At 40.6% G+C, this 26701-nt stretch overlaps 1 protein-coding gene across 1 annotated transcript in view; it reads left to right on the top strand.

Annotated features, from left to right (window-relative positions):
• The first annotated feature begins 12602 nt into the window (after positions 1-12602).
• The window catches only part of PLPP4 (phospholipid phosphatase 4), a 48584-nt gene continuing 34485 nt past the window's right edge, over positions 12603-26701 (top strand). The window contains exon 1 of the mRNA XM_032116451.1: positions 12603-12744. Coding sequence (XP_031972342.1) covers positions 12689-12744 — 56 coding nt within the window. The 5' untranslated portion in view covers positions 12603-12688. The remainder of the gene's footprint in view (positions 12745-26701) is intronic.

Here is a 26701-nt window from a genome sequence, read left to right as displayed (position 1 = left end):
TTCATCCAATAGTTTGAGCCAATACTTTCATAACAAATATATATGCAAAGTAGTGTATATGATACATTCTGTAATATTCAAATTCTTTGATATATGTGCATTTCTTTTGATGATTCCTAAGAGCTCCTGTTCTTAGGCTGTGCTGCTTTGGTTAGGAACTGTTCTCTTCATCTCAGTTTAGACTGTGATGTCTTTGTGTGCCTTCGAAATCGATATTTTCTTCAAAGGAGAAAGAGCTTTATTTATTTTTTTTTTTTTTGTCCCTTTCATCTTGTAGCTCTTTTGAAAAACACCTATTTTGAGTAAAGAAAGCATTCTAAGTTTTAAAATATTGGTGTAAATACTGCAAGGTGCTGGTGTAACGCAGGTGCCCACTGTGCACAGGACTGGTTTTGTCTATGTCTAGTGTCTCGAACATCAAAAGTGTCAGACTGCTGCAGAAGGGGCTTTATAAAAGAGCTGGATGGAACAATCAAAGTTGTAAAGCATAATGGCAATATCCAGTTGCAACTCAGGAGTTGAACTTAAGCCTTTCTCTCTCTTTCACTCTCTCCTTTTTATCTGCATGCATCAATATCATCTATACAGAGCTACAATTTTTTAAGAAATACCTGATTTTGATTCCTTTGTATGTTTTTTGTTGGCATTTCTTTATTCAAGGTACTTTACACTTCAGAGAGTGAATCAGATACTTTAAACAACCAGACTGGCTGCTCATACATTTTCTGAGCCCAATTTGCTGTCTCCAGATACAAAAGAAGTTGCTGTAATAGGTTTATTGTCAAGAAGGAAAACTCTTGAAGCTTCAGCTTTACTTTTCCATTCTCTTGACAAGAGTTTAATATTTCTCTGATTCTTTGGATAGCTTGACAGGCAAGGAAAATTCAAAAGGAGATGCAGATTTGTACCACAGTCAAGAAATAAGGAGTTCTGCCTTGCAGGGGCTTGTGCTGGGGACTCCTTTCCATCCTGAGTCTGAGACAGGGTTTAATGTTGGGCTTGGCAGTGCTGGGTCAGTTGTTGGCCTCAATGATCTTTTCCAGCCTAAGTGATTCTATGATTCCATGGTTTGGATCACCATTACTACAGCAGGTAGCACACTCTCACTTTTTTGAAGGCTTAAGTCCTCCAGCACTGAACTTCCCCTTCAGATTAACCCTGGTAAATCAAAGTTACAGATTGCTGTTTCTGCCAGGTCTGTGAAGCTCATACAATTGCAGAAAACTATTGTGTCCTCATTCACTGAAAGCAAAATTCTGAGCAAATATCCAGTGCTCATGACCTGTGAGTACTTGCAGATGAAAAAAATGCACCTTCTATACCTATAAAATGATGTATTTGTTCTACAGTATTTGCTAAATCTTTCCACCACTATATTTAAAGTTCCATCACTATATTTTTACCCTCCAAAGTAAGCTGAGGTTATGCTTTAGATATGTACATTTACATTTAAACCTTTTAAACTTAGATCTTAGTGCCCCTCAAGAAGTCACTAATTAAACTATCACAATAATTAAAATTTACAGTTGTTATGTCATAAAACTGCACTAATGGAAGCATTCCAGTACTTCAGAGTCCACTGGTGATTCAGTGGTGTGCCCATGAACAGCTTGTCAAACTGCAGTTAAAAACTGCAGCTTTTCATTAAAAATAAATACCTATACCCTCACATCACAACAAATATACCACGAAATATTATCTTCATGATATATCCAGAAGCTCCCTTCAAAAGCAAGGAAATAATAAACCCAAGCAAGTTTTCTGGGCCAGGATCTAAAGGACCTAGTCCCGAAAGCAGGGATGGGAATCTTCAGCCCAAATCCATGAATTAAAGCAGCATTGAAACAAGTCACAAGATTACTCCCTTACTCGAGTGGCCTTCTCCACTCCACTGCTAAACCCTCTGTTGGCAACTCTAAATCTAAAGAACTTCTTTTTCCCTGCCGCCAGCAGGAATTAGAGCTTTTCAACTGCTCTTTACAGTGGCAGAAAATTACAATGCAGGGTAAGTCATAGTCCCTTTGGAAGTAATGAGAAATTGAGGTCATCTTGGGATTATATTGATGGGAGAATGCCTTGATATTTTTGTACCACTATAAATCAAAATTTTTTCAATTCCAATGCTGGAGCATGAAGAAGATCACTGCTATTAACTCTTAATACCAGAATTGAAAACATCAGCTGGAATTTTACCCCCTTTCTTCATCAAAACCTAAACTGCAGTCCAGTAAATATGTTTTGATTATCCAGAGCAAGAAAATGGGGCTGGGAGATGTTAACTCTTTGAAGGAAGAAAAAAAGAAAAATAGATTGAGGAAGAAGAAGAAGAATGAAGAAGAAGAAAAAGGGAGAATCAGGAGAAACATGAAAAAAAGAGAATTAAAAAAAATCACAGAGGATGAAAACTAAGCATAAATGAACTTTATATTTGGCTCACAGAATGCATTTATTTAATTTATTCCACCTGAGTGTAGGAAAGTTGGATGGAATGCCAGTACCCAAAAAATCATGTCCACATTTCATGACTGTTGGGCAAAATGGGGATCCACAGATTTGGAACTACCTGGGGAAAAAAAAAACCAAAACCAAGTACTTTTTTCATTATTTTACTAAAGTTTGCCTTCCATTTTGGTATGTAGAAATAATGGATATCTCATGTCCACTATTTAGAAAATAGTCATTATTTTTCACTAGCAGAAGATAAGAGAATATGAATTTTAAGAGTTAAAAATTACAAGACTGGAAGACAAAATGAGATGATTGAGGATCCTGAGAAAAGGAAATTGTTTTAATAATTTTAATACTTACAAAGTCATCAGGTGTGTTCATGTATTCTTTTTTTTTTTTTTTTTCCTTTTTTGTCATATCCAACACAAATCTAGCAAAACTGATTACTCACCACATTCAAAAATTATAATTTACTACACTGGGGACCGAAGAAGGATGAATTATTCAAGAAAAAAAATGTATAATTAGACACTTGAAGACATTGGGTTTTCTCATGTCTTTCTCTAAAAGTAGAATTCTCTTTTATTTGTAGTATTCGTTTCAATAAAAAATTCAGTAGGAAATGGAAAAAAACCATATCTCAGAATAATCAGTGAAGTCAACCTAAAGGAAAAAAAGAAAAAGAACTTTATTCCTTACACAGGGATTTTTCAGTGTGCTTAATTAAATGCCTTCCTGAAGATTTTAAAGCATTTTAGCTCATGTATATCTTTGCAATTTCAGTGCCAACCCAGTTGAAGAACCTCTCACCTAACCCTGGTAAGAACCTACTGCTTTCTTGTAGCCCACTGCCACTGGGGTTGAGTTAAATATTCCCTCTAGAACAAATTAGAGCACAGAACATACCAAAGCCACTCAAAGCCTTGGAAACTTCAACAGAAAGCCTGTTTTATTTGAGGGCTGAATTGCCAACAGAGCTGCCCTGTTTTTTTCTGTCTGCAGAAACTAAACATTCAGAGAAATATTAGGTTCTTCCCTAAACCCCAACAATAATTAACTTATCATTATTACCCTTATGACTCCACATTGATTATGATAAATGTACAGAACTAATTTTGGTCAATAAGGAATTGTACTAGTTTCATTTAGTTTGAGTCGATATCCTTTTCAAAACCATGTAATTTGTGGCTGAATCCGCAACAGGATCCTTTTGCGGGTGCTTGCCCAGCAGAAAGGCATCATTTTGCCAAAAGTAGTTCTGCAGTTCAATATTTACACACAGCAGTATTGGTGTGGTGTGATTTTAAACAGCTTTCTTTCTACCCTCAAACAGCATAAAAGCTTATTATTTAAAACCAGTTGATTAAAATCTGTCTGCAGTTTTAAAAAGTAAAATATGCATGAACAGATTTTGCTCGAGTTTGTTCAATTATCTCTATTTACAACTCAATGCATAAAATTGCATAATATGTTTTAAAAGTCAAATAAATATTTAATTTTTGCCTTTGGCTTTCTGAGGGAAAGTTGCCCAGTAACAGAATTCCTTATTTTTACTTCTTAGAGGAGACAGAGTTGCCTCATAAAATGATGCCTGAATGTTGGTGACATAACCAGTGACCAGCATCCATGCTGATGACACCAAGCTAATCCAAATCAGCTGCCTGTGATTTGACTTCATCATTATCAACAGCTGTTATCATTCTCCACTTAGATGTGGTCGGCAGCCTTTGGCTCACCTAGAGAAGTGTATTTAGATTTGCCAGCTCAGGGAGCTGCCCGTGTCCAAATTTGTAGGATTATTACAGGAATGCTGTACACTTCCCCTGCTAGGCAGCATTAATGACCAAACTGGCTTGGAACACTGACTGCTTGATGGTGTAAGCTGGGATTCAACCATCCTTTAATTAATTAGTGGTCTTTATTTCGAGGAACTGAAGTAAGATGTGCAAAATTGGCAGTAGCACACACACATATACAGTCCCAATCAGCTCCTTAGCCTACTCAAGTTGCAGAGCTGCTGATTTTTTAACTATAGATAATACAGAAGGCAAAAAAAATGAGGCTCTCACAGTGCAAAAATAAGCACCAAGCCTATCTTTCAGCAAATAATGAAATTGTGAATGCATTTTCCAGGCTTCCAGAAGTTAATACTCAATGCTCTCTCTGTCCTTCCTCTTCTTGAGCACTGTAAAATATATCCTCTATTATATATTGAAAATGATACAAATTAAACCAAGTATCTTCATTTGACAGTAGCCTACATCATGCTAGATGGGCCAGACAGAAATGACTTTGGTATTTAAATAAGCACATAAATTATGACTTAATAAAAGCTGCGAAGAATGAATTCCAGGGCTCAGGTTGGGAAACAAAGTTTTGCCACTTCAGTTCCAAACAGCATGAATATTCATGTATAATTTTTATTTGCCTTCAATGGCATTCATGGAAACTGGTACTGAATCAGGATGTTTCAGCACTACTCTGACCTGTGCTATGGGTCTGACAAAACATCACCAATGTAGACCAATTAGCCATGGAATTAAGGGTGCTTCCACTTCCGCAGTTATTGACCAGGCACTTCAGCATGCAATTGACGTGAGGAAAAAGTAAATTGTTCCATTTGCCACAGTGCACCCAATCTCACAGCATCACAGAATTTAAAGGGGAATTAGGTCCCTGGTGGTGTTTCCTGGGTTAGGAAATCACTTTTTGCAGTTGCTCACAGCTATGACTTAGAAACTGGTCTCATTCCCATCAAGCAGAAAATCTTATTTTTCTCCTCCTACAGATCACTGACATGATCAGCAGCTGAGGAAGCCCCCAGAACAGCAGCAAGACATGATTCCTGCTGGGAAACGCCTGGCACACTGTTCTTGAAGCCCTCAGGTACCACTGCAGCGAGCACAGCCCCCAGAACTGACAGTGTGTGATTCCTAAGACAGAGCAACAAATGGCATGCTTAAAGGGGAATGCAGGCTGAAATTGTATTAGTACATTGTCTCACCCTACTTTACCCTTCCTGGGGCTATTTCCAATAAATTTGGGTTAGAACAAATTCCTGCTGTGAGCAGCTTTAAAATTCCGGCTTTTTATTACACAGAATCCAGGAGAAATGGCTTGTGGTTTCCAAGAATCCAAGTGAAACATGAACAAACAGTCCTTTATTTTTACCCAGTACTAAACCATAAGGCCCTGTTCAAACTCTGGAGTGTTTGTTTTGCAGCTCACTCCTGTCCAGGACAATTGGCCATTTTATTTTGTTTTGCTCTGCTCGGGTAGAGCTTGTTCTTCCATTTACCTCTTCTATTTAATTATCCTGCATCATTATGCTCCCTTTCAGGTCAAAAGCAATTTGAAATGGCTGCAGCAACGGTTGGCAAGTTTCTACTAAAAAAGAAAAAGAGAAAATAGTAATTACACAACAATTTAGGTTGAAGTCAATAAGGCCATTCTTGGCATGGAAGGTTACTCAAGATTAAAAATAGCAGATGTCTGCCTTAAGTCACAGTCTCCTGTTAAATACTGCACATGAGCACTAAATATTGTAAAGGTTAAAGACTTGAATTTATCACAAGTTTATTATGGGAACATGAATACTTTTACAGCTGTAACCCCGTAACAATATACACAGTATATTGAGCACTAAAAGCACCAGTGCTGCAAATGTCAATTGGTTCATAAATAATTTATATCAGCTTCATGTAGACGTTAATTTAATTGTTTAGACTAATCAAATTTCCCCAAGTTGCTGATTGCTATGGACAGTGGTTTGCTGGCTGAAAATATGTCCCTGTCAATTCTTGGTGTAGAAGAGTTATAAAGGATACATTCTGAAACGAGTCAGGGTTCAGTAGAGAAATTCCACGGACAGCAGATAGAGGAGAGTCCACAGGGTTGGCTGTCCTGTAGGGATGGGATGTCTGGGAATGGCCAGGTGTGTCCGTGCCCCGGGATGGGCAGCAGCACGTTCAGTGCACTGTAGGTCTGCTCCACCAGATGGCCCCAAGCTCATACATTCACCCCCAAAAGAATTCCCAGATGAAACATTTGACACAACTTCATTAAACGGCAACTGCTGAAACTCGCTGATGCATTAATGTTTAGAACTGGTTAATTAGGCACAATCAGGAGCCAATTGTAGGCACCTGCACAGTAACTAAACAGAAGCAATAATGATTTGCTTTTATAAGTGTTTTAAATATGATATCCAGGGCAATTAAGATGTGCATGGTTGCATCATGCTGACTGAGATTTGTAACTCCTTTGAAGTTTTATTCCCTGAAGTTTCTTTTGTCCATCAGAGTACCAGTAACTACTTAGGAAAGAGACTAGCAGCAATACATATGGAATAGTAGACAAATCCAATTATAACGGGAAATTCCCATTGCAATATGTATCTGTGTAGACACATACAGAATAAGTAAAATGATCTCAGTCTTGAATCTGCTTTCTTTAACGAAACCCTCCACGACTTTGGAGTTCCTCTAGGGCTGAATCTGCAGCCAAGAGCTGTGCACTGCATCTGGGTGTGCAGCACAGATCAGACCATGCACAGGGAATGTGTATGCAGGGAAGCAAAGGAAAAAAGGGATTTCCCCCTTTGTGACCTAGATTTAAATAGTCAAACAGGCAGGAAAAGAAGTGGTAAAAGGTAAAAGGAAAAAATACTGACAGAAGACAGTAAAAGAAGAAGTTAAAATATAAATTCATTTATGTATTTGAAAGAATAACTAGGTTGTTTAGTGGACTGTAATTGCTGAAGAATAAAAAGCTACCCTGGTGTCATGTTAGGCTGGATTTTAATGTTTCTTTGGCCAGCGGTTTTTGCTACAGCATCTGGTTATCTACAGACTCAGGCAATGGAAAACTGGACATATTGTTCATCCAGGTATGTCTTAATACCTGATCTCAGTGGATCTGAACCCACATCAGTTTTATGTCCTGTGACAAATCTGAGTGTAAATCACTCCAAAATGAAAGTTTTCTGCCAAGCAGTTCTCAATTTTGTATCAGAACTACGAAAGGTAAGAAAGCTTTAGTCAACATCCCTTGAATCCTTCTTAAAACAGACAAAATTATTTCACTTTTATGTGCTGTGTTGAGACTCTTGCCTGGTTTCAGAGCTTGTTGCAAATTCCTCACACGGATTTACAAGGAATTAATGCTCTGCCTCCTTTGTCCAACAAAAGCCTGTATCACTTACAGGTAGCCCTACATTTGGGTTACATAGTACAGCCTGTGAAGAAATATAAACCAAAATCCTCTGCTCTCACTTACACCCCTAATATATAAAGTATCAATAACAATCAGTGATTTCATGGTTTCAACAGTGAGGCATTTAATCAGTAAACAGCCTCAGTAAAGTTATACAGGGTAAGCAAAGGGGTGTTTGGTCCACAGACAACATGCTTGTTTCAGGTATTTCAGGCAAATTTCTCTGTACCATATTTAAACATTTTAGGTTTGGCTTTCTTCAGAATCTTTAGATCCTCAGGAGTCCTAAATTTATTAGTAATAACACAAAGTAATGGCCATTTTTCACTGCTAAGTAAGGTGATTCTGAAGTATTTGTGTATATCTGTACTGCAAACCTGTCACATAATCTTTCTGTGGGCAAGCAGCTAAAGCATTGTGTAGATGTGCCTTTTACCACAGAAATTACACAAAAATATTGGCTCATTGTTTCTGGATTGGGCTCTAGTGATTAAGAAATGACTTATGGAGATTTAAGGTTCCCATGAGGTACTCATACATATACATGCAGATTGGCTCAGAAATAAATCATGCACTTAAAGATGTTACAAATTTCTTTTTCTCATCATAATTTTGGCTTAGGTTAAGTCACCTGAAATAGTGAATGGCAGACAGAGGAGGGCTATGGAATTACAACATTTCGGAGGAAGTTCAGTGAAGAAAAATACAAAAAGCTGTGACTTTTGTTCTCTGACTTATGTGAAGTGGTGGCACTGATTCTACTTAATGGCAGAGTTTCACATAGTGAATAGCATCAGCTCAGAATCAATGAGACAGATTTGGGCAGGTGCCCAAATCTATAGAGAGCCCTCTGGTTTTCATTTGGTGTCCAGGCCCACAAAAGGAGCTGCCTGCACAGGATGAAGTGCTCAAGTTCTCCTGACCTTGGGCTTCAGCCTCCCTCCCTAGCAGGACTGGGACATGCCTCTTCTCTTTCAGTGCTTTAGTGGAGTGGCACAGGGACACTGGTACTGTCATCACCATTTGCTCTTCTTTTGGGTAAAAGAACTGATAAAAAAAAGAAAAAAGGGACAAAATTTAAAATAGAGATATTCTATATTGATATGTTCTCAATCAACAGGTACACTCTGGGGATCTAAATGGATTTTCTGTCTGAAATTTATTTTAATTTCTGACATTATCATCTAATTTGTGTGATTCTGTAAAAATGGTACCAAAGTATTTACATTTATATTCATTGATTAGACACTAATGATAAAGAATAAAAAAAGTGTGCTTTTCCCCCAGAAGTTATAAACAGAACAAACATAATTATTGCTTTGAATGATTAAAGAATGAATACATGTAACATCCTAATAGTAAACATCCACTGTTTCCTATTAATTATAATAATAAGCTATTTTAGTTTAATTTAGTTTTAAGTGGAACTTCTTGAGCAAGCACAATGATTGGAATTTTTCAGGATGATTTTCCAATGTTTCATTTTAGGAGATATATTTCAGATTTTAATATCCTGAACCATTATAAAGGTTCCTACTGGCTTAGGGACTTAAATATTATTTTCAATCTTCTACATTTTTGCAGTGATATGAAAAACAGAGGTTGTTTGAAAGTATTCATTTGAAGTCTGAAATAATGAAACAATACTCTTCCTTCAAAATTAATTCTGCTATCACTTCCCTTACTGAAACTTATGAATTCTGCAACTGAGGATGCATGCCCTGGGATGGAGAAGTTTGTCTTGAACTCCTGAAACACCAGTGATTCTTCTCAGGTTATTTTTCTTCACCTGGGAATGCTTGACTTATGAATATTTAAAGATAATACTTTTCTCTGATACAAACCCGTAAGAAATATGTTGATAAAGATGGTGGAGTTATTTAATAAATGTTTTGGTCTGGATCTGTTTTTTCTTTGATGAACCACTATGCATAGCCATATAAGGCCAAAAAAATACTTTAATGAAACCTTTTCAAGGATCTTTAATACGGAACAAAAGCTCTCATCAGCCCATGAAACTCCATGGCCTTAAGAGCTTCCACAGCTACGAGACCTAAGGACTGGACAGACAGCACACATTTCTAGCGAGGTTTTTTTGTCCTTAAGGTCCCAGAAGAGTTACATCCCTTAGGAAAAAGTCGGGAAAACCAGCTTTTGCAGTTTCAGCTATTACTACCACTTGGATTTTTTGTCATGCTTCTTTTGCTGCAAGCTTGCTGTTTTCCACAGCCTTTTGGTAGGATGAAGTTTACCTGCTTTGATAGAAAAATCAGTTTCTTTTAAGCTCAGCTTACCATGAGCTGCAAGATTTTGCTCCAAGGCAAGCAAGAAGCCTGCACACATCCTGGCAAAGGGCTGTAACCTCCAGAAAAGCCATATCAGCTGTGCTGCTCTTTCTGGCTATGAACATTTCTTTGTGGACTGAAAGCTGGCTGCAGGTGGCTCAAAGAGAAACCAATCTTTGTGAGAGAAAAATAGTGAGGACTGGAGTTAGCCACCTAAAAGGATTGATAGCTTCCTCCATCGGGGTGGGATCAGTTCTCTCTTCTCTGCAGTCACTCTGAAAAACATAAATAGCACTGAGGGTACCTGCTGTGCCTGATGTAGGGCTGGGACAAATAAAAAATTGGGATGTTCCCAGGGTCACTGCGGTTTGCTCTAAGAATGTGCTGTAGTGCAGTGATTGTGCTGTACCTCCTGCTGGGCTGGAGCGTAATCCCACAATGTAGCCTAAAATCTCTTTCTTGCTGTTTACCACTACAGCTCATATTCAGTTCAAAAGTCAAAGTAAGTTTTGTTCAGCAGCCAGCTGCAAGCTGGGTCTAGCTTTAAAAAACCATCAATCTGAAGTATTTATGCTTCATAAATCATCATCAGCTGATACATGTTGGAGAACCAGAACACTGCAAGCAGATTGCTGCAGCAGGACAAATTTTGTTTCATTTGTAGCTAGCACTCCTTGTGTCATGTCTGGCTTGATTCACACAAATTATTAGGCTATTTCTAGTAATAAAACCAAAGATTATTCCTGTGCACACCTATCAAGAGTGTAGGTACACATTCAGTCATGGGGGGCACAAATCAGAGGAAGTACAAGTATTTGACAACCAAAGACCAACCGAGTGTCCTCAAAGGAAGGTGACACGTCCTTTACCACCACCACCAGTTTAACATGGAGATTTCACAATTTAGAGTAAATCGCCCTTTTTAAAATCCAAACTATCAATAGTTGGCGGAGCTTTGTCTGAAAATTAATGAAATGAGGTGTACAAGGGAGAAGGGTCTATTTCAAGTAACATTTTAAGTGTTCTCTCCAATGCCAGTCACACACCTGGGTTTTTTGGGCTTCAGTCATGCCCCTTGCAACAAATCTAGCACTGATGTACTTCTCTCTAGATGAGTTTAGTACAGAATCTTATGCCTCTGTTCTTCCACAAACACGGTCAATAAAAGTTTTATTACTTAGCAGTTAATTTAGAGTTCAAGGCTTCCCTTTAATGCGCAGTGCATCTATTAGGCAGATAGGTTTAACAAAGCCTCTCTGGCATTAATTGTCCAACAATAATCATGTAGTAAAGTGGATTGGATTCCTGCTGCAATCCTGATGGCTGTTTTGTAGCTGTGTGCAGTATTAATAGCTATGAACACTTTCCTGAAGGACATGCCCCTTCAAAGGCCCCAAGAAAGCAGATAATTAAATACATTTAATGTAAATTAGTTTGCTGCAATTCATGACTTAAGGCTGAAACTCTCTTATGCTAAAGATGTTCAGGAGTCTCTCCACGCAGAAGTTAAATGAACTCTGTGCAAAGGTAGTCTAGGGTAGCTCAGAGAACGCCATTGAGAGGCATGGTGAATGGATTGGAGGAATCAAAGGAGTAAACCAAGTCACTGGTTGTTTTCCTGCCTTTCTTCCATCGCAGCAATTTGGGGTCCCATTATAACTACAACCTCTGCGTGTTTAGCTAAATCCACCTCTGGGAATGATCAGACACTGAATTAATGACATGTTTACACTATAATATCACATCTTGGGCAGAATGTGACCAAGGGACAATGTAGTGACACACTGGGTTCTCTGCATTAACAATGAGGAGCACGGTTTGAAATGGCACGGACGTGTAAGCAGGTGAAAAGCCCATTATATAAATACATCCCGTAGAAGGTGTTCAAACGCTGTTAATCCTTCATGCAAAGATAAAGCAAACGGGCCAAGCTCAGCGCCAGCAGGGTGGTCTGGTGCGTGATTGCCCTTTGCACAACGGGCCGGCAGTCTAAGCCTGTACGAAGACCCGATGCTATCTCTGTGCGGTGATGCTCCCTCCCGCCGGCCACATTAATTTTTTTTTTTTTTTTTCCTCCATCTTTTTGAAGCGCGGGGCATCATTACGAGCCAGAGACGAACACCGGAACGCCAGCCCAGGGTCGGAGCTGAAATCCAGCGTGTGGCGGCGGTGCCCTGGGATGTCAGGCTCTCGCACCGATGGGTTCATGGCCCTCCAGGGAAGGATGGGGAGCGCTGCGTTAAATGGGGCAGAAAAAGCGCTCTCATCGCGCCCCTTCCCCGCGTTAGGCGGGGACAGGATCCCGGTGCCGGCGGGACCCGGCCGGCGGCGTAGGGCGGCCCCGAGGGGCGGGCGGGACAGCCCCGGCTCCGGCTCCGGCTGCGGCTCCGCTCGGCAGCGCCGCGGGGGCGGGCGGGGAGGCGGGGAGGGGAAATCCCCAGGATCCCCGGCCCCCGCGGGGGACACCGCGTTAGTCACCGGGACCCTCCCCCGAGCGGGGACACCGCGTTAGTCACCGGGACCCTCCCCCGGCGCTCGGCTCCGCCGCGCCAGCGCCGCACCCCGCACAGCGCGGCAGCCGCGGCGGCCGAGGGATGGCGGGGCCGGGGCTGCGCCCGGCCGGGCTCTGCTCGGAGCCCCGGCGCTGCGGGGCGGGCTGCGGGCGGGCGGCGTGAGGCGGCCCCGCTGCCCTCGGGCATGAGAGGCGGCGCCGCGGGGCTGCGGGAGCGCCGGGACCCACCATGCGGGAGCTGGCGATCGAGATCGGCATACGGGTGCTGCTCTTCGGGGTCTTCGTGTGAGTAGCGCCGGGCAGCGGCAGCCAAAGGCACCAGCGGCACCGCGGCAACTTTGCTCCGCTGGCAGCCGAGTGCCTCTCGCACCGGGCCGGGGAGTGCGGGGGAAAGGTGCGGGATGGAGATGCTGAGCTCGCCCCGTGGGCTCCGGCGGTCAGGGGACCCCGCCGGGGCAGCCCCCTCGGGATGCCCGAGCGAGCGGCAGCTGCCGCCGGTCCCCTCTTCGGGATGCTCAGGGGTAGAATATTTCCCCGCGTTGAGTCGTTGCAGGGGCTCTCCCATCCCCGGGGTTTTGTCGAAGAGCTGAGGGGAATTTTTTCTCGGAGAAGCTGCTGTTTGTGAGAGAAGTGTGCAAAAAGCGACCAGCCAAAACAATGCAACCTCACAGGTGCTGGTGGTTTCGTTGGGCCGGCTGTAGTTTGTGGGGTGAAGTCTCACCTGCCGGGGCTGTGAATGCGCCTCAACAGCTGGTTCTGGCAGCAGCGGGAGCCCCGGGCCGGGGAGCTGCAGCGCGGGTGCTGGGGCTGAGCGAGGACCGCCGGCTCAACGTGAGGTGGAACGTGTGAGAGCGGGTTTGGGAAGCTTCTCCGCACGCTGTTGGGCAGGGAGGAAAGCAATGAAAATCTGGTTGTTGAAAGATGTGCAGCTATCGCTGCAGGAACGTTCTTTCTCTTTGCCTTTTTTTAGGGGAAAGCAGTTATGCATTTTTTTTGCTTTGTGTATTTCAGCCCTTTCTTCTCAGTGCTGTATTCATTTCTTTCTTTCAGGCAGTTTGTGGTCTGAATACATTTGAGCAATGAAAAGTTCCACTCTATATAAGTTTGCATTTCCATTGCTTAATGTTTAAAGATGAGTGTTCTCAGCCTTTGTGATCTCTCAGGAGCATCACAGAAATGGGATCAGATTTTGCTGTTTGCTCGTTTGTTTTCCTAAGGATGGATGCTGTTGGTCACAGGTGCAGGCAGTATAGGACATCTGTTAAGCTGTGATAGTAACTTAGAGCTGCTGAAACTGAATGCTTTGATGAGTCCTTTCTGTACCTCTCATGGTTAATTAATAACTTGTACAATTTTCTGGTGTTTGATTCTTTCCTCAGCGCTCATTTCTCTTGAATATTGATGCAAATCTTTTGATTTGCAAAAAAACCCTGTGAGGTACCTTTGAAATCTGTCAGTTCAGTTGCATCTCGCTTTGAAAGTAGACCTGTTCCTGTCAACAGAACTCCTTTCTGGAATACATGGAGCTACAGGGTGAGCAAAGACCTCAGAAGCTGATGCTACATCAGAACCTTTCCCTTCCTTATGATTGTGTGTGTAATTCATCACCTACACCACCCCTGTAAGAGATCTCTTCATGTAGTTTATTACTATGATGTGTAAATCATGACCCATCAGAATCAGTCATTTCTTGGTTGTGCATCTCTTCTGCCTTTATTTCCTCTCTAAAAGATTCCATAATTTTCTCTGCTCTTTGCATGGTTCCAAAATCCACTGAGGAGGGGTAGCTAACAGTAAAGCTCTTGGTGGAGTCACCATAACGGCAAATGCCTATGGAAGAACTTCTCATATTTTCGTGTAGCTCAGCTCCTGCCCCGTTGGGACTCTGGGGAATAATTCTGATATTTCAGTAGGTTATTCAGAGCATTCATTGACATCTGAAAGTACTGGGCACGGTAGTGTTCCAAATTCAGGTTGGTGTTTAGTTTAATGAAGAACTGCATTTTATTTGCTTGTAATGGTTGCAAGAATACAGTCCCTAGGTAGACCAAAAGAAGAGCTTTTATATTCAGATAATCTTAGCACCAAAGTAATCTTTTGTTATTGCAACAGTATTCAATAGTTCTCTCAGTTTCCTAAATCGGCAATCACATTTTGAAACGTCTATGTTGCAGAGGTTTAAACACTCTGTTTCCTGTGGTTTTTTAGACAGCCAGTGCAAGGATTTTTATGGAGCATTGAGTTCAGTGGAATATCTTTTCAAGAATGAACTTTCACTGGTTTATTTGGAAGCCCTGGGAGAGGAATCCGGGCAGCAGCGACTTGAGCTCTAATTTCTAGAATTAGAAGCGATTTCTAGGAATGAAAAGGCTGAACAGGTTCCACCTCCCTTGGAAAGGAATGCCATTAACAGAAATGAGTTAAGGTTGGGTCTGAGCTCATCTCTGTTGTGAGTGCCAGGACAAGAGGAACTGGACAGAAGAGAAGGGGTTCTTTCTGTAAAGGTCTTGATGGCTTTGGGTCATTACCAACTCTTGTAGTGTCAGAAGCCTGACCTTGAAGGTAATGGTTCCACAGCTATTTGAGAGTCCTGAACCATCTGTGCCTCCCAGATGTCTTTGAGCTTCATCCTAACAGTTCATATCACTCACAGCAATAATCTGGCACATTTTGTACCATGGAATGCAAGAGAAAAAGGTATATTCCACGTTGGAGCTTTGCTTGGTAATAAATGTCATTTCATAAAAATGGAGGTGTGAAAACTGCTGTTGATGATTGCTGAAATTGAATGTATTGCCAATCCGAATCTATTTTACAGCAAGAACAACCATGTTTTCTATGTTTAAGACTGGCAATGTTTTTTTTTCCTCCAGTTGCCATAATTATCACCGTCAGTCATTCCATCAAAGGCAGAAACCTATACTTGTTATATAAGATCTGTTCTATCCTTCAAATGGGCACCCTTAGAAGCAGTGCACATTTTTTATGGTTGAGTATTGATTTGGTTGAATTCAACAGCCATTTAGGGAGGATAATGATAACAACTGACTCAGTTCTAAGTGTTGTGTTCTTGGCAATTGCTGAGAGCTCACTTAGCAATTAAAGACCAGATTAGGTATTGAAATTTAGCAACTCAAGCTTCTTTCCATTTACAGAGACCTGTGCTAAAGAGCGTTTTAACCCTCAGGATTTAGTAGTATTGAAGGAGGGATTAGTTAGAAGAGATTTATTAGAAGGACTGTGTCTACCTGAAATTGAGAAGCAGGAGTTAAAAAAACCCCAAACAACAAAGAGTCAAAACCCAAGAACAAGTGTTTGCAGTAAAAAATATGCTTAATGCACACTTCACTGCAAAGTTAAATAGGTATTCTTTGAGTACCTTCAGCAAAACAGCTCTCAAATTGCAGGTTACAAACTGCAAGGATAGTGATATTTCTGTTCTGCCTCACAGTTTTTCCCAGTTCCTTAAATTAACAAATTAATTTATAGTTTTCAAAATACGTAGTTTTGCACCTTTTGATTGGGCTGAACTGATCTGATTGAACACGGGCTATTTGTTACTTCCAAGGTGAAGAAAATTCTCATGCTTTGACTATTACATTATGTAGTTTCAAATATTGTCCAATCAAATCTTGCCTTTAATCAATTCTCACTTCATATTTTTGTTTAGGTTTTTACTTATTAAGAAATATTTGTGAGTATAGATCTGAGTTTTAAAATGAGGTTTTTCATATAACTCTCAGAAGAGGAAACGGTCTATTGTTTAATATAACAGCCATGAGGATGTACTCTGTTTGCAGAAAAAATCCAATGCTAAATTGAAGAATGATTAAATTAGGGTTTTGTATCTCTTTTTCTTCATTTTTGTACTCATTTCTCTGACTTGGAGCATCTTAAAATGCCTGATTATTGCTAAAACGTGTTAAAAGTGGCCAGACTTTCATCTCCGTCTGTACAGTGGCATTTGAAGAAAGCAAATTGTTTTGACTGACTTGTTTTTATTCAGATAAGCCAATTATAAGGGGATTTGTGAGCAAGTCTGATAGTTTTACAGAGGACTGATGCCTTTAAACAAAGTTTTTCATCTGTTCTAAAAAGAATTCACTGAGGGGTAGCTCAGAATGAGCCTGAGAGATTTCTTTATTTCTTAGTTCTGTTTCAGGTGTCTTTTAAGGGAAAACTTTTTGCACCTGTTTCAGAAGTTTTGGAAGACCACACCACTGCCTCTTGGCAGGAAGAGAGGATTTGTGTGTGTTATAGTATATTTAGCCCAATGACTTGTCAAAAGTATATCACTGATGTTTATAGAGAGCTAATTGAATGAAAAGACAACGTCTTTCAAGGATTGCTTCATCAAACCTCGAGCTCTTCAGTGCACGTGATGTGATTAAAATATAAATGTCGTTTGGAGTAATTGGATATCTTCCCCAGAGCACAGCCTCATTAGCAGCCTCCCTGAGGAATAAATGTTTATCTGCAGGCTAATATACAGATATATATTGCACACGTGTGAGTTTGCAGCATTGACTAATGCTGACATCTCTTGTGTGTGTGCCATGTTCAGTTTCTGGTGTAAGTAAATAAAAGCTGTTTCTGTGCCTGTTGTGTTCCTTACAAGTTTACATTATTAATATTTTAATCGAGTTATGAATATGCATGAAATAATTTGATGTGGAAAGCTCTTTCAAGTAGCTTTCTTTGTCAGGGGATGTTGTCTGCTGGATATCCTGCATATGTTGCCTTTATAAATGATACTGTGTATTGTCTTGTTAACACAGGGAGAAAATCAATTACCCGAGGAAATTCTACAATGCTGCACTTTTGTTTTGCTCTTCCCCCAGATTGTGTTTGCCTTTTCTCTCTCATATGGACAGGATTTTTGGAGGACAGGCTGAGCTGAGAATTGTGAGCAGTCAGAGCTGTGTAGGTAACAAGGGCAAGATGGTATTGAGAAGAAATCACCAGACTGAGACATTAAGATTTATTTTCTCACTGTGGCTCAAATGCTGTGAATTTACACAAATCAGTTGGACCAAGAATTCAAAGCACCTTTTAAGCCTTGGCTCTCTAGTTGAATTTTCAAAGTAGGTATTTGGCCACTTCCTCGTGGTTTTGTGTCCTCTGTTCTTGATTTGGATATCCCATAATTCTGGCTGTTTGGAACCTGATTTTTGGCTTCTGATCCTAAGAGTCTTGGACTTCATTCCTGAGTACCCCAATTTCTCATCAAGAAAACAAGGGCAATCCTTCTTTTTCTCACCCTTCCTTCAGTTAATTGGTAAATTCTTTGTCGTGAGGCAGCCAATGGGTTCACTGAACATTCTTGGAGCTTTTTCAGTGTTTCACAAATAGTAGTGATAAAAAGAAATGAGAACATCAACGTGTTTGCTGACCTGTTTAATAATAGGTGCATTATTGTAAGCCATAATTTACACATTATTAAAGTGAGGGAAAGGTTTCGTTTTGTGGTGCAGGTTGAAGTCTAATTCCCTGAGTAGGGTTAAGGAAGAGTTAAGGGAAAGACCTGCTGTAGAAAAGAGCCTCTCTGGTGCTTAGGATCTGAGAACACATATCAAAGGTTGCATATTGAGCAACAGACTTGTTCCAGTGCTCAGCAGAGTGGGTCACACCTTTGAAGTAATGGGAGAGCTAGAATGACATGGAGCTCCTGTCACTCCCTGATACACCACAAAGTAACCTGAATTTTAACTTTGCTTGGCACTGTGTCCTTGACAGGTTACTGTGAAAACAAAATAAATACCTAAATACCAATTCTACCTGGCATCACATGAAGCACACAACAAGACAACCGTGTGCCTGTCCTGATGGGTATGAATGACCAGGGAGCTCACAGGGACACTTGGTACTGTACTGGGTTTTATGGCCAGGGTTTGGGAGCGAGGGGGCCCCATCCTCCTGTACCACTTGAGGGGAGGAGGGAGGAAAAATCAAAGTTAAGCCTGGGGAGAAGGGAGAGGCGGGGAAAAGCTGTTTTAAGAGTTAGATTTTCTCATTTTTCTAGTGTGATTAGACTAGTTTCCCTCAGTCAAGTCTGTTTTGCCCATGACAGTAACTGTCAGGTGATCCCTCCCTGTTCCTATCTTGACCCAGGGTCCTTTCAATTTATTTTCTCTCCCCCATCCAGCTGAGAAGGGAGAGGAGTGATGAAGCAGCATCCACTCAGTGTCATGCTGGTGTTCAGCTACTTGGTGTTTCACTTAGTTGAAGCTTGAGATTCTGTTGTTTTTGTATTATATTTATTGAAATAGGGTTGGATTTTACTGACTTTGATAACAGTCATCCAGGAGAAGCTGTGCCTACCTGTCTTTTTGGGCAGACTCTGGTCTGCGCGTGAGACAGACTGTTTCTACAGACTGTTGTATCAATACAGTTTGTGGAACTGAGTTATTTCATTTGTCTTCCCTGAGTCTGGGGGAAAGAGGAGCTGAAAGGATGGGAAGAGGGAAGGGGATTTAATGGCAGGAGTTCTAATTGTCCTGCTAATAGGATAGGATTTACAGTTGATCTCCATGGCTAAACTCACAGCTGAACACATGCTAAGAGAGGACGTTATTGTAAATGCCAAAGCATCTGCTCCAGATTTTTTGAGGAGTAAATGATGACTTTGTGTGTCTTGTTGAATCTTGTTGAATCCCATTTACTCACAGACTTTGGCACTTTGTGTTTATTTGCTTCTAGCCTGATTGAGGATGTTTCATAGTGAGAATGCTACTAAGACTGATAGGGTTCCTGGGGGAAAATTTTTTCTTTAATAAATTGATTCTTATACTTTGATCTAAGCACAGTCAAGATCAGGCACAACTAACTGTGATTCTTATGGGAAAGAATTTAATAAAAATTACAGCCTTACTGCTGAGAATGTACTCATATCTGGCACAGTAAATCAAGATCTTTATGGTCTCCCAATCTGTCAGTGACTTTGAAAAGTCGGTACTTGGAAATAGCTGGCAGAATTATTGATGCTAAAAATGAATTAAGGGTAATGTTTAGTGTGTCTTGTAACTTTTTTGTGTAGTAAGGACTGTGCTGGTACCGAACAGGGGATGCCTGAGTGCTGCATCTGTATTGGCAAGGATTACCGGACAAGGACAGAAAGCTAAAGGCAGCACTCACATCCCTAATTAAAGTATTGGTTGTGATCCACTAATGAGCAACAGGGACTTAGGCTGGGATGGTTAGGGAAAGCTTCACTCATTTCTGGATCAGAACAGCTGCTTTACAGTAGATCCAATTGTGTTGTCTGCATGGAAGACAGAAAGTTGTCGTCAGCTGTAGCACTTGAACTAAGATTTTCGTGACTATATGGGTTTTAAAGTACCTTCCATTCACATTTTTCCTTTGCTTTTAAATGTTAGATTTGTCATCGTTGGACCAGAGGTCGTTGCTATGCAAGAAACTGTGATTGATTGATTGATTGATATGATTCTGTAGAAAATGAGACTGGAAATGTTTCTTCATTTTAAATCAGATTGCTACCGTCACTGTGTATTGTATTTGTTTGTTTCTCTGTATTACAAAACACTTCTAGTTTTACTATCTATATGGTTAAATATTTTGCTTGTTAAAATACCACTTTTTATTAAACACCAATTTAATTAATACAAATTTTTAATTAAAATTTCATATGAATGCAGTCAGTGGAAATTGTTTTACTGTAGGGTGGGTAACAGCGTTTACAACTGGTGTTTTCATAGTAAGTGGCTGATTGAGATAAATTATTCAGGCGCATTCCAGAGAGTTGAGAGGAGGAGTGAGGAAGATTGTAAGAGAGGTGTAGAAAACATCTTTTGTTTTCTTTTTTCCTGGAAAAGGTAGAAATAATTGAGCTGTTTAATCTGGAAATCTGAGGAGATGTGGCAGTGATCTTCACAGGTCAGCAGCTCCTTTGAGATGTATGAAGACAATAAGCTGCTCTTCACATCCTCCGGGAATTAGATAGGAAAGATTTTTAAATTTGTAGCAAGGGAAACTTAGGTTGAGTGTGGGAAATATATTCTAATTGAAAGGACTTAGAACACTGTGATAGACTGCCCGAGGACAGGTAGAGCCTCCACTAATGAAAGTTTTGAAATGCAAGTTGCACTCAAGTGTTTTAGGAGTATTTTACATCAAATTTTGCTTTGCTGTGAGGAGGCAGACTGGGTGCTCCTGTAAGCTGGCACAAATCAACTCAGTGGACTGATATTCCTGAGAGTGTCCCAGTGTGTGGGTAAAAGTTTGAAGTGAAATTTCTTGCAAGAGTTTTTTGACTCATCTTGATGTGCAGGAAAGGGAACAGTGGTACCAATTTGAAATTATGTGGAGAGTACTTCAGCAATCACTGAACAGAAGCTGATGGTCCCTTCTGCAGGGCAGTGCCCCGCCAAAGTTTGTGTGCTAAATATTCTGCATTAACCAGACTGTGGGAAAACTGAAAACCTAGATTAGGTGAAATGTTTTACTCTGCAATCTGACGTTTTAGCCTGGACTGGGTGAGAAGTTTTACTACTCCTTTAGCCTGTATAGTGGAGGTGAAAATGCTAGCTCAGAAATGTTTCAGCTCTGAAGAGTTTGTGGCTCCCTGCCAAGTGTTGTGGAGCCTTGCAAATGGAGAACAACAGAGGGGAGTGTCACCCGATATAAAGCGTTATATTTTCATTAGCTGCCAATTCTCACTAATGGGAGAACAGATCTAATGGCCTGTCTGTACTCTCACAGCCCACAGAGAGGCCATTAATAATTGTGCTCATCTGTGTCCAAGGTGCTTTGCAGGAAGGTAACGATTGCTATTGGACCTCAGTGAGTGCTACAAAAGGCAAAAAGTGATGCTCCTATTCCCCATTACTATATCTTCTTCTCTTATTATTATTATTTTTTAAATCATTACTAAGACTCTGGAACATGTAGTTCTCACAGAACTGTTTTTGGACTGAGTGATTTTAATACACTTGGATTTTATTGGGAGTATCATTAGGAGGAGGAATGAAGGAGAGACAGAGATAACTGAGAAGGGGACCTTTGTCACTAAGAGAGAAACTTGGCATGGTTGTGAGTTTACCCCAACTTTCATTTCAGATCCAAACATAATCAATACTCTGTGACATGCAGATGTGAAAAAAAAAGGAACTTTACTAGACTCAGCTCCATCAAATTGCTGTGAAGCAGTGTAGTTGTGCAGGGAACTTTTGAGGGTTGTTTGACTGAAAGCAGTTTGAGATGTAATCAAAATAAGCATTAAAAACATCAAGAGGAAAATTTTTACTGTCTGTAGTGTGTTTGGGTTCATTATTCAGGCATGTGCTTAGTTAATTTAGGCCTTTAATATGAATTCAGTTTTTCACTTTAGGATAATGTACAGCTGCCAGCTTTGACACTTCTAATGGCAGCAGAACTCATGAGTTCATTTCCTTCTACTTTCTCCTCCCCAAACACACATTAAAATGGCTTTTGTGAAATATCTGGTATCATAGGGTATATTTATTAAAAACAGAGGATAGAGGCAACAATTAATACCATAAATAAATTTTTTTAGTAAATAAAAAGAGAGATAATGCAATGAAACCAGGAGCTAATAGGTTTTCACTTGGCTGGTATTGGTTATTTCTGTAAAACTACTGCTGATTATTTCTGTTACTTTTCTGGATGGCCTGAAGACTTGCACCTCGACACAATAAGCAGCAGCTCTGACTGCCTTGCCTTGTTTTCCAAGGGCAGCACTGTTCCATGTGAGCAGGGATCACAAGGACCGAATGGCTCTTTCACCCCAGGAGCAGCTAAATGCCAAAACAAAGTTGTTTTTGTTTCAGAATGGTTTATTTTATATTCTGCTGACCAGAAAGCAAAGTTGCAAAGATCGCTTTCAATATTAGGTCAAGCAAAGTTGCAAAAATTAAAAACAAGCCAAAGTATATGACTTGGACTAATTTTGCAGTGGGATTTTTTCTATAGTTCAGTATAGTCACTCTTGTCTCCTGCTCTTCTTATCAAAGCTGCAATGCAGCGTGACCAGCTGTTCCCTCTTTCTTCCTTTCACTTTGCTCATTTCCAAATATTCCACTTCTGTGAGGAAGACATGATGGTGAAAAGATTGTATTAGAGATAATTAAGTAATTTAAGGTCTGGAAACCCATTTTATTCCCATGGAATGGGAGTTTTCTAGAATCACAGTGGCTATAATGATGCTCAGTGATATTTAGTTCTACTTACTTTCAAAGGCTCAGCCCCTAACAAGGAGAATGCATGGACTGGAAGTTTTTGGAATATTTCAGATGTTCAAGAACAACTGCCTGGCTGTGCTAACTCCTTGTTCTTGTGCTGTTCATGCATGCTCAGATAATCCTTCCCCTTTCCTCTGTGTCACAGGAAGGAAATAGTTTACTTAGAGAGAATTCAAATGCTAGGGACTGAGAAAACAGTGACAATGTAATTTAAGTGCGAAGAAAACTCACATTAGGTTCTAAAACTCCACCCCAGGCTGTTCTATCTTTTTCAGCACTGTGAAAAGATTGTTGGTTTGCTCTTTCATATTAGGTATTCTAAGTATATATCTCATTTATATGTGATTTCATAAGCCGCAGGACTCCTGTTGTGAATCTGTATTGTTTCTAGCTCGAGATCTGTGCTTTTAACTGATCCCAGGCTCCACAGCTGTTGCCTCCTTGCTGGGTGCAGTGTTGGCCGCAAGGAGGAGAGTACAGAGGGTGGCCATTCATCTTTGGGAGAAGTTATACCCTGAGATATAGCTGTAAAATCAGTGGATATGTGAGGCAAATCTGGGAAACCTATTAATAAGGCTGAAGAAAAATACCAGAAACTCTCCTTTTGTAGTACTTCAAGGAAATATGACAGCTGTGGTAATATGTGTGTATTTTAAAACTGCATCAGAATTTATTTTCAGTCTTTACTTAATCAAAATGATTTCTCATATGTCTGAAGGGCTAATGGAGGCATATGTGCTAATTAAATGTCACACTGCAATTGCTAGCTAATTTAAAGTATTCAGAAATATTTTCCATCAAGTTGTACTGACTCATCTGAAGCCAAACCTACCCTCAAGAACCAGCCCTCTATTTGCCAGTAGCATTAAATAAAACCCCCTGAAAACATTGCCCTTGCCCTTTGTCTTTATCAGTCCCAATAAAGCTCTGTATCGGGGTTATACATTGTTAATCAGAAATAGTAGGTGCATACACTGCATGGCATTGGACTGGGAAATAAAAAGTTTTTAGCTGTTAAAAAGGTAGAGAGAAAATTTATGGATGCTGGTGCTTCTGTGTCAGTGTGAGTGTACAGTACTTAGCTGGTTTTAGTGCAGTTAAAAAATGATATTAAAAAAAGCCTATGAAGAACCAATAAAACATTAGCTCCTATTCTGATGGGCACTCTTTTGCATTCAGTACCTATTGCAATATAAATTCTGATATATATTTTAAATTAACTCTTTCGTTTCGATTTCTTCAGAGGAGTTGAAGCTGTTGCTTTCCTACCTGGGTGTTTGTCAGCAGTGCATGCTTGGCACGTGTAGGTACCAGTCCAGTTCATAAACAAGCTGCAGCATTAGGAGTTACTTTGATGCTGATACTGCAATGGTTTGCCCTACCTTGCTTTGTAAAACCATGTCAGGAAGCATCAAATCTCTTGACACTCAGTGTTGTGCCTTAACTACAGGGGATGTTTCTTTTTCTATCAGAGTTTATATCATTGAAGTTATACTTTTAATTCATGCCAGCTTCTTCCTTTCTTGTCATTCATAATTGAGTCTTGGCCATATTTTTTGAAACCCTTCTGGGTGGCTGAGGAGCTGTGGATTTCCCAAATTACTTTAGATATTAAATGGCTCAGATCTCTTTGCTCGTGCTAACCTCTGAGCTGACACAAAGCTATCTCATCATGCTGATACACACAGACAGCAACATTTCAGAGTCTGAACTGCTCCAACTCTGTGGAGAGCAGAATAATGGTGATAAACCACAGGCATTGCTTCTTATCTCCCTTCATCACTATCCCCTCTGCTTCAGTTTTGTTAATTTTACATGCCAGACACAGACCATTTCAAGCTTTTCAGATTTTGTCTGGTTTTGCAGGAGTTTGTAAAATAACCACCAGGAAGTTAGAGGGTTTTTTCCATAATATTATCTGTAGGCAGTAAACACGGCTAGGTTTTCTCACGGCCTGAGAATAAGTTATTCTCTCCAGGTTTATCAAATAACAAGACATGAATGCTTTCCCCACTATTAGTGTGTTTCAGAAAGGCGAGGTTGAAGTCTTGAATTCAAATGCGAGCCAAGGTGATGTGAACAAACAGTGGTCAATGCAATGTACCCAGATGATGCAAACTCCGGGCTCCTTCTCTTTTAGCCTGGATCACCTGTAGGAAGCTCCTAAAGCAAATCCTGTCTTTTAGAATACAATTTTCTTATCTCCACAGCTGTTGGGCCCAATGATGTGTTCTCCTTTATGACTCTTTCTCCTTTATGGCTCTTCATCCAAAATGTTGGGGCAGTGAGTCTCTGGTGCGGGAATCTCTCACTGAGTTGCGAATTGCCCAATTAGGCCAATTCTGTAATTAGGCCAACTATTACCAACTTCAGCGCCACTGACACCGCTCACAACCTTGCAGAACAACTGATGGCACAATTTAACATGGCAGGTACACTAGAAGAGCTTTTACTGCTAGATTTGATACCCGGTTTGGGGAATACTAGGGGAAATATCCATGTAAAAACATCCAAAATGGAGTTCCAACAGCCCAACCACAGTTAATATGTGTTTTTGGGAGAGGCAGCAAGGTCTGCTCACACAGAGTTCTACAGGCAGGGAATGGTGGTCAGAGCCAATTTTTTTCTTCACAGACCCTCAGAGGTGATTTATAAGAGAAGTTCATTAATATCTGCTATCTTTTTGTTGTTTGCCCCAATGGGGACTTGCAGAGAGACCTATTTGAGGATAAAATCTGCTTATCAACAGATGAAGCTTAGAAAAGAGGAGGGTCATTCGTTAGGTATCTGGGATGAAAGTCTGGGTTTGAACAATCACAAGTTCATGATCATTCTCTCCTACTGCTTTGTCAAACCATGTGTACTGCTCTGTCCTCTCAATTACTGACACTTGGTATTTGGGGAAAGCTTTGTCTGCAAGGGAAAAAGTAAAAGGTAAAAAACCCCCAATTTCCCCTCTCTCCTGCCAACCACCCACCCTTTAGTTGATGCTCAGGAGCAGGCAGCAAATTTAAACCTTGCAGTGTGATTCATGCAGCTGAGGGCCAGGTAGTGGTGGAAACCGTAAGGTGAGGTGCTAAACAATATCCTGCTGTGACTTATGGGAGATGGAAACCACGGTGGAAGCTCAGGTCAAAACCTCTGTGAGGATATTTGTGCTCTGTTTGATTCGTTCACTACCAGTGAATGGTTTCATAAAAGGATAACTGCAAGTTTTCAGTCCATATCATCACAAAGCTGCTTTTAGTGCACTGTTACCTGGCTCTGGCTGTGATGTGGTGCTGGCACGAAATGATGCTAAAGGGCTGCATGCTGTGAAATGGAAATGAAGTTAATGTACCTCGCAGTGCTCGTGTCCTCAGAAAAGAGCAGCTTTTTTCCTCAGTGTGGTGCTGTAAGCAGCAGTGTTGGCATGGCCAAAGCAACCCCAGGGACTGGAGAACCTGTTGCTCACCGATGTTTTTAATGAAATTTGGGCTCCTGTTTCCCTTGGGCTGCTTGAAAGTCACAGTTAAAGGCTCTCGAATTTAATGGAAGACCTTTTATGCCTTAAATTCACATCATTAGGCTGAAGTGTTCGAAATCTTGCTTGCTAAGCAGTTAAAAACATTGGGTGAATATGGAAAAATGAAGGAAATGTAAGGCCAAAAAGCTACGACTAAATTTTTCTGTACTAAAACAAAGGAAGCTTTTTTGCCCACCTGCTGCCAGGGGACTGAGGTTGTATTTTGGGCCATAACACAAAATGATCAAAACCAGTTTTCTTTATCCAAGGACTGCATTCATTTCTAATAACATCCAGTCCTTTAAACAAGCTTGTGCTGACTTATGAATAGTGATAAGCTGTACTTTTCGTTGGGACAAAGGAACGTAAATCACCAGGTGTTAGGCAGCTTAGAAACCAGTATGTCCTCATGATTAATACAGTACAAAGGGAATTGCCTTCCAGCTAGTGAAATCTCATATCCAGTCACCCATTGGTGATGCTTCAAAAAAAGGAGAGAATTGTTCTCTTATGAGTCTTG

The sequence above is a fragment of the Corvus moneduloides genome, chromosome 8, assembly GCF_009650955.1.
Source record: "Corvus moneduloides isolate bCorMon1 chromosome 8, bCorMon1.pri, whole genome shotgun sequence".
Lineage (NCBI taxonomy): Eukaryota > Metazoa > Chordata > Aves > Passeriformes > Corvidae > Corvus > Corvus moneduloides.
The sequence above is the reverse complement of the archived record's forward strand: the minus strand, read 5'-3'. Positions and strand labels throughout refer to the sequence as shown.